The following is an 8,927-nucleotide window of genomic DNA, read 5'->3' as shown; positions in this document are numbered from 1 at the left end:
GGATGCAGAGAGGTGGGGGTAGGGGGGGAGCATGATAGGAGGAACAGAGGGGATGGAGCTGGGGTGGTGAGGCCAGCAATGCCCCTCCCCCAGCCCTGCTCCATGGAGGCAGTGGCAGTAGCAGTGCAGGGTGGTAGCAGCATGGTGCTGGCTTCACCCCCCAACCCCTGTCCCCACCATCCCTGCTCTGTCCCCACCATCATTCTCGACAGGCAATTTGCTAGTATATTATATAGGCTGTGGCAATGCACTTTTGGTAACTGCAACTTTAAGGACTGGAGCAGGCAGCCGACAGGTACCTGATTAAGGCAGCCATTTTCAAACAAAGGTCATCCAAGTAGAGACAGCAGTTAACTGCTTGCAGCCAAGGGAGCAGCACCTTCTGGCTCCTTTGTAGTGTGGAACACCCTGCAGGTAAGGGCAGGAGCTAGGGGAAAGGCTTGGAGGCTCCTGGTCCTGGGCATGACCTAAAACTGCACCCTGCTGGGGAAGGAAGGCCTGGTGGGACTGCCAGTGGTGTGGCAACCCCACTCAAATACCAGGACTGCTCACCTCCCTGGTGAAAGGCGGGCAAGGGCACCCTAATAATCCCAGCCCCCACAACACTGTGGGTAAGGGAGCCAAGCACAACTACAGTCACCTAAGCCCCAGGGGGTGCAAAACCCCAGGAAAGGAGTAGGGCCAGATATGGCAGTGCCAACCTGAACCCGCAGGGGTGAAAGACCTTGGTGGCCCCAGGGGGGGGGGTAGTTGTGTAGCCCCAGAGAGGGGGCAGTAGGGAAGGCCCTGACAGGGGTTGAGTAGGGCTGAGGGTCAGCCTGAAGAACAGCCCAAGGGGTTGTGCCGAGTAGGGCTGTGGGATGGCTAGGAGGGTAGCACATGGGCCAACCCCCATGAGATAAAGGTGTAGGGTGTGAGAAGCCCAGTGAGGTGCTAGCGCAGAGTTAGTACTCGGTTTGGTGAATCAGCTGGCCCCTACCCAGGTGAGGGTTGCAGGAGAGGCCCAAAAAACCACGTTGCCACCTGAGGCATGACTCGGATAAGCCTGATGGCCTACAGGGCTACTCAAGGGAGCAGGGCAGAGTGAAGGGGGCACAGTATAGTGTGGCGGGCAAGAGACCCTGTGAGAGAGGGGCGATATGAGTGTGTGAGTGAATGAGACCTGACGTAGGACTAAGTTAGCCCGGCTTTAGGTCGGAAACATAGTGACATACTGGATGCCATCTGCGAGGCATGGGCCACGGTGTAGGGATGATATGGAGCTGTGGCTAGCGCCCCCTGGCATCAGGGCATGTAATGGGCAGCCTCCCGGCATTTACCACCAGTTTATTGTTACAGCAAAGTTATGGCAGGTGAGACTTGGCAGACTGCCCCATAGACAGGTGGGTGGGCTGACTTGAGACTCAGCCCTGAGCTTACCCCCTGTCACATAGGCCATTACTATCTGTAACTTTCTTCCATTATTAAACATATAATAAATACTATTTGTAAAGTGTATTAAAATATTAAACTGATTTTATATCCATTTTTGTTACAAATATTCTTTTCTACAAAATCACTATGCTGTCACCTTGACAAGTTCACTATGCAGAAGAATGATTTCAGCTGAACAACTGATTTTTCTGCAGTGATATTAGAATGTAATATGTTGGGATAAGTAATTTGCACTGTTGAATAAATGCTGTTTCAGTTTTTCTGGAAAAACAATTATCATCCCCTGGCTATTTGACAAAATAGGTTATTGTGTTGAAAGGGGATACGATGCCAGGTCACCAGAAGATAACTGAGGAAGAGAACAAGGTTTCCAGCAGATCTATATTCAGACAAAGTTTTAATTCTGCAGTATCTTGAAACTATTAATATACCCAAAGCTGGACCAGCTCAGTAAGAAAACGTTAATGTATGTTTTTTCAAATAATTAAAATACAACAATTTTACCTCAAAACACATTGCTAGCAGCCCAGCACTCAAAAATAATGGTACAATCCAAATCTAGTGTCAATATTATAGAAAAAATGGCATTAGACAGTAGTTTTTATAACCAAGAATTTTAAAATTACCATATTTACCTGAATACAAGACAAGGTTTTCTTTCTCATTTAAATAGTGGGGGAAGCCCCTTGTCTTGGATTTAATTATGAGGTGGCAGGGCAGCAGGTGACTGCTGCAACTCCAGGTCCAGCTGCAACTCAGGGTCAAGATCAGGGTCAGGATCAGAGCCACAGCTGCTGCCTACCTCCCTACCGCCTCTGTTCTAGACCCCGACCACTTACCTTCACTCCAGCTCCATTGCAACCTAGGGCATACTCCAGCCCCAGCCTGGCCCAGTAACAGCTGATGGTATCAGTTGCAACTCTGTCCAGGCCCTGGAGCCCGAGCAAAGGCTGCAGTGGGAGGTCTGGGGTCAGGAGAGGCAGTGGGGGAAAAAGGACTGTGGGTGGGGAGACAGAGGTAGCAGAAGCTACAGCGGGGCAGATAGCCATGGGGGTCAGGCAGGCATCAGCAAAAGAGGGTACAGAAAAGGGGGAGGCCAAAAATCAAGCTGCTTGACCCCTCCCCCAACTATCTCTCGCACCACCTTCCCTCCTGCCACTCCCTCCCCCACAGCATCAGTGGCAGAGGGAGACAAATTTAAGATGACCCGGCAATAATCAGATTCTATATATGGAAAATTATAACATTTATAATTTTTCCATGTATTTAATCTAATTATTGGGGGGTTATCTTAAATTCAGAGAGTCATCTTGGATTTGGGTAAATATGATATTTTTTCTTACAAGTGACTATCCTAATTAGGTTCTGACACATTTAAAAGCCTTTATTTACTATGGGGGGGAGGGGAAATGGGGAATCAAATCTTGATGTTATGTGAAGAACAAGGTTTTTTTGTAACAGATCTTTTATTGGATCAACTGCATAGTTGGGACAGACTTAAGGCAAACTTTCAAATGCAATGCATTTGACCTGGGGAAGAATACACTGCATTTGAAAGCTTGTATAAGTCTATCCCATCTACACAGCTGGTCCAATAAAAGATACCACCCAAAAGTTTTTGCCTCTCCTATATTCCTGGACCATAGCAGTTACATCACTCCAGCAGTACTCATCTTGAAGTTATACTTTTACCCAGTGGCCCCATTCCAAAAACAATTTTCTACATTGGCTTTAAAAGAGATTTTCCTCCCAACAATAAATATTATCAGAATCTATACCAGAATGTCTGTAAATATGGTCCCTTTCCAAACTAGCCTAACACAAACAGGATGCCACTTCTGTTTCCTGTGAGAGATGAAGTAAGAAATAATACATAGCAAAAGCATTTTTTCTCTGTAATGTGTTTCTTCAGTTTGCATGAATACTGCACTCTTTAAAATTAGTTGAATATATAATCGAAAGAAAAAAACAATTTCTAAGTCAGCATTTACCTGTTATATCTATTGTCGTCTCAATTTTGGGCCCACTTGAACTGGTAAGAAGACTTGATTTTGAATTATTTTCTTCATAGCATTCATCAATTTTGGAACATTCTTTTTCCACATCAAATCTTAAATTAAAACCATGCAAATATATAATAATGCAGCATAACACGATTGCTCCATCAGAAAAAGGATACACTATGTTTCTTATGTAAAGAAAACAAATCAGCTATAAAGAGTGATTTGGTCTGTTTGAACCATCCAAAATAAACAGACTTATATTATACTGTAGGTAAGATAATATAGTATATTGTATCTCCATTTCCTTTCTGTATGCCTTCTTTCATTCCATCCACTATAAATACTCCCAAAAACTTGTCTGTCAAATTATGGTAGTCCAAGCATTAGGGAACATTTAAGTAACTGTTTCTCAAGTCAACCCTGGACTAGATGCAAGAGCAGAGGCAGGCAATTATTTGGGCCCACAGGCCACATAGGCAGTTCTGTGGAGCTGCCATGAGCTGGTCAGCACCACCCCCACAACAGCCTGGAGCTCACGTGCCACCGCTAATAGCACACAGCTCCAACCCCACCTGCCCTGCCTCTCTAGGTAGCCAAGGCAGTGCTGATGCCTCCTTCTCTCTACAACTGCTGCTGGCCCCGGCTCTGCGGTACCAGCAGGGACATGCACGCACAGCCCTAGCCCACCCCACGCCCGCTCAGGACTCAGCCTGGCCAAGTGGACCAGCTTAGGAGTAGACAGAACCCGCCTTGACCCAGCTCACCCTGTGCCTGCTCTGGACTGCCCACCCACGCTGAGCAGCAGCAGCAGCTGGGCAGAAGCTGCTGCTGGGCCCATGGGAAAAGCACCCACTCCACTCGCCACTGTTGGGCCACTCTTGCTGCAGCTGCCCAGAGCCCGTGCCCAGGCTGCCTTGCCACTCCTCTCTGCCACAGTCATTGGGCCACCCAGTGAGGCAGTGGTGGCAGTGCAGAGGACCAGCAGGGAAGCCTGGTTGCAGGCTCTGGGTGGCTGCAGCAAGAAGGAGCTGGTAGTGGTGAAAGGGAAGGGCTGCTTTCCCCACCCCGCTCCCACCCCATGCCGAGCAGGAGCTTCTGCTCAGCCGCTGCTAGTGTTCAGCATCGGCGGGCAAGTCTGGAGCAGGTGCAGGGTGGGCTGCGTCAGGGCTATGTGCATAGGTTCCAGCTGGCCTGCTCCACTGGAATGAGTCTGGAGAGGACGCAGGATGGGCTGGGGTCAGGGCTGTGCACGCAGGTGCCTGCCAGTACTACAGGGCTGGGTCAGTGGCAGTGGCAGTGGCAGTCAGAAGGAGCTTCCACTACCTAAGCTGCCTAGAAAAGTAATCCAGCTGCAGAGCCAGCCCAGGCCTACTGTGTTCCAAGGGGCAGCAGGACTTGCCACAAGCCAGACAGCACCTGGGCCAGGCAGGAGCAAGGGACCTGCCACGGGCTGAACTAAGTCCCTCCATGGGCTGAATTGTGCCCGCAGGCCGTCTTTTGCCCACCTCTGTGCAAGGTGAATTTCTATTAAATTTATTTTAGATGTCATTATTTTACTAAACTACATATAGATTGGAAGTGTTTGGAAGATTGGGACTTTATCCTATAACCCAGCATTTCATAAGCTTTGTGGGTTTATATCCCACCACACCAGGGTTGACTGCTGTCATTCCCCCACTATTCAGTGACTGTTGCCACTTCCCTTCACTACCAGTTATTACCAGTGAAGGGAACTGGTGGTATATAAAGCTCTGATCATCCATGTAAATGTGCACTGGCAGACATCCACTTGCTACAAGGCCCATACTATGAAGTCAATGATCTGGTAGAGCAGCAGAGATTCTTCTCTTTGCTTCCAAGGTACCCAATCACTACAATGATTGACACAGCACAAAAATCTACACGATTCTGTTTAACAAAACCATTCAGGTAAAAATCAAATTGTTAATTTCCTTATTTGTTGTCATGTATCAATATGTCCTTATAAGATCTCATTTTTTAAAAACTTTATCAATGAATCCAACTTATCAAACAACAAATTGTAACATTGAAAGACTTATCCAAGAAGATGTATATGTTAACATCTTAGATTGCTAAAAAAAATGAAATTTGGAACAAATTATTTCTTTTTATGTTTTCTATTCACTTTCTGCTCTACATTTACCTAGAAAAAAAAGACAAGCTATGCAGCTTCATGTTATTCTTCTCAAGTTTTAGTACCACTATGCACTGTTTGCTTTGCAATGCATACATTTTTATTAAAAGCAAGGTTCCCTACACTGTATAATTCCATGAAAATGTAAAATTTGTAAAACAGGTCTTTAAAATAAAATTAAAATAGGAAATTCACTAAAAATGTAAAATAAGAGAGTATTTAACGTACTTGTCCCATTCCCTGTAATCCCGTGGTATATTCTTCTTCTTTCTTTGTTTATTTCCTGAACCTTGATTCTGGAAGAAAACACAAACAGGCTGAAAATTAATTCTTATCCAATTTGCTTTACAGGCAATTTACATTTTTCAACCCATACTTAACCACAGGAGAAATTAACACCATTTGTGATTGGTCTCAGAACAGTGTTTTGAAACATGGTTAGTTATTACTTCTGTTTTAAAGAAAATCTATTAAGTATTGGACATACATTTTTAACAGTCATCAATGGCTCAATGTCTAGTTGGGAGGAAGTATCAAGCAGGGTTCCCCAGGGGTCTGCCCTAGGTCTGGTACTGTTCAACATCATCTTCATTAATTATATGGATGATGGAACTGAGTGTATGCTTAGCATACTGTGGATGACACAAAGTTGGGTGGAGTTTCAGACAATGGAGGGCAGGCCTAGGATCCAGAATGACCTGGATGGATTGGAAAAAGTCTGTATTCAGTCGGATGAGATTCAACAACAAGTGCAAATAGCTGCATTTGGGATAGAATAATTGAACAAATCTAGAACATGAACAAATCTAGACTGGGGAATGTTTGGCTAGACTGCAGCACTAAAGAGAAGGACCTACAGGTTTCATTGGATAAACTGAATGAGCCACCAATGCAGAGTTATTGCATAAAAAGCAAACAGCACACTAGGTTGTATTAACATGAGCGTCACCTGCAAATCAAGGAAGTGGTTCTTCTACCCTATCTGATAGTGATGAAGCCTCATCTGGAATACTGTGTTCAGTCTGGAGCCCCACACTTCAAGAAAGATGTGGACAGACTGGAAAGAATCCAGTGCAATACAACAAAAATGATGAGGGGGCTGGGAAGCAAGACTTATGAGGAAAAACTGAAGGAGCCAGGGTTACTTAGTCTGGAGAAAAAAAGACTGAGGGCAGATTTGATAACAGTCTTCAAATACCTGAAAAGTGATAATAAAGAGAATGGAGATATACTTTTCTCTGTGGCTATATGGCAGGGGTGGGCAATTATTTCAGGCAGAGGGCTGCATGCTGAGTTTTGCCAAGCCATCAAGGGCCGCATGACAGGCAGCCAGGGGCAGATAAATATTAATTTTCTAAATTTTTTTAGGTGCCCTGCAGGCCGGATAGACTGGGCTGGCTGGTCACATCCGGCCCATGGGCCGCATTTTGCCCATCCCTGCTATAGGGGCACAAGCAGGAGCAATGGCTTCACACTGCAGCAGAGTAAGTTTAGATTGGAGATTAGGAAGAACTTTTTGACTGGGAGGTAGATTAAGTTTTGGAACAGACTACATAGAAAAGTTATGGAATGTATATCCCTGAAAATTTTCAAGCGCAGGTTAGACAGACATTTGGCTGGGATTGTCTAGTCAGAGATGAACAGGGGTTGAACTAGACCAAGGGTTGTCTAGACCAAGGGTACTTGAGAAGGATCTAGGGGGTATGTGTGGGTGGGCAGGGACCGAGCACAGTCATGCACCATCCTGTGCTGTTGTGCAGGTGCTGCCCGCCCAGCCAGACACAATGGTGGGGGGACGCTCACTCGCGTTGCCTGCCGCTACTCCGTGTTTAGCCACATGCCACTCCCCCACCCCCGCTCAGTGTCCAGCTACCGGGGTACACTGATCCAAAAAGGTTGAAAACCCCTGAACTAGACAACCACATGAAGTCCTTTCCAGCCCTAATTTCCTTTGATCCTATGATTTCTGCCCATAAGGGTAAGACCTGCATATAGAAGGATCCTTCTGGTCATCAATGAGTGACCAGAAAGCCTGGTCTGTAAAAAATTATCTTGTTAAAAAAAAAAAGAGTGTGGAGTTAAAGAAGCAACTAGCTGTTATTTACAGTATCAGCTAGATGCAATTTTGGTGAGAAACTATGGCCCACAAACAAAATACAAGGTCCCATTCTGCAAACCTGTTCTCAGAAGGGTGTATTGACGCCGAGTACATGGGGGGCTGAGGATGCTGGACCCCCTCAGGAAGAGGGCTATTGGGACCCAAACCCGAGAAAAATAATGGAATATTTCTACATTATTTTATGCTGTAAAAGATGGGTTCAGTTATGTTGAGCGTGCTGGATGTAAGGTGATGTGCTTAAGAATGATAACTGAGGCCCTGAGCTATTTACCGGGGATCCAGGTTTTCCTCTCACTGTGGAAAGATTTAGGTTTTCTCCTTTAAAGGAGAAAAATGCAAGAAACTGGTTTTCCCCTTGCAGGCTGGATGAGTTCCAGTCTGCAAGGAGCTGCCTGGAACTGGGGGGAGTGAGGACGGTGATCGAGGGCAGGGGGCATCATGTGCATATGCACATGTATATGCATATGGCAGGCAAGCAGCAGTGAAGAGCAGCTCCCATAGCTCCCTCCACATAAGTCTATGGGGGGAGTGGGGAAGAGGGCACAGGTGATACATTGGGGCGCGGGGAACAGGCAACATATCGGGGGTCAGGGAGCACAGGCGACAGCACAGAAGGGTGGGGGGACCAACGCAATGGGTTGGGGGGGGACAGGAGGGGTACAGACGACGTGTTGGGTGGGCCACAGGAAACACAGTGGAGAGGGGTAGGGGGAGGCACAGGTAACACAGTAGAGAGGGGAGGGGGACCAAGGTGACGTGGCGGGGGTATGTGACCCCTGAGATTTCTACACCCACAGTGGGGCTTGAGGTGCAGGGCTGCAGTTGGGCCAGACCAGCTCAGGACAAGAGCTGCTTCTGTGGCCCAGCAAGCAGGACATGGAGTGGGAGGGAGCACCACCATGGCGAGGTATGGCAGCAGCATTGGCATGGAGTTGTGCCCCCTTACTGCTGGGTGGGCAGGGGGTGCCTCACCTTGCCAGTCATGGTAGTACTAAACTCCCTCGCGCGCCAGGTCCTACCAGCTGGGCTGTGGAGGCAGCTCCTGCTTGGAGCTGGTTCGGCCCGGCTGCAGCTCCGCACCCTGCTGTAGGCACAGAAATCTTGGAGGGGAGGGAGGGGACATGTCCCCCACCCCCCTCTGTGTCGCCTGTACCCCCTCCCACACCCCACATTGCCTGTGGCCACACCCCCCTTCCCCACACACCCACCCTGTTCC

General features: G+C 47.3%; 1 protein-coding gene across 2 annotated transcripts in view; it reads right to left on the bottom strand.

Moving 5' to 3' along the window:
* The window catches only part of SPAG1 (sperm associated antigen 1), a 70,898-nt gene that overhangs the window by 53,340 nt on the left and 8,631 nt on the right, over positions 1-8,927 (bottom strand). For both annotated transcript variants that reach the window (XM_019528007.1, XM_019528008.1), the window contains 2 exons: positions 5,821-5,888; positions 3,426-3,544 (listed from right to left, as the gene is read on the bottom strand). In XM_019528007.1, the coding sequence (XP_019383552.1) occupies positions 3,426-3,544; positions 5,821-5,888 (187 nt within the window). The remainder of the gene's footprint in view (positions 1-3,425; positions 3,545-5,820; positions 5,889-8,927) is intronic.

This window comes from Gavialis gangeticus, unplaced genomic scaffold, assembly GCF_001723915.1.
Source record: "Gavialis gangeticus isolate Ggan-Ray unplaced genomic scaffold, GavGan_comp1, whole genome shotgun sequence".
Lineage (NCBI taxonomy): Eukaryota > Metazoa > Chordata > Crocodylia > Gavialidae > Gavialis > Gavialis gangeticus.
This window is presented reverse-complemented; position numbering and strand designations above follow the sequence as displayed.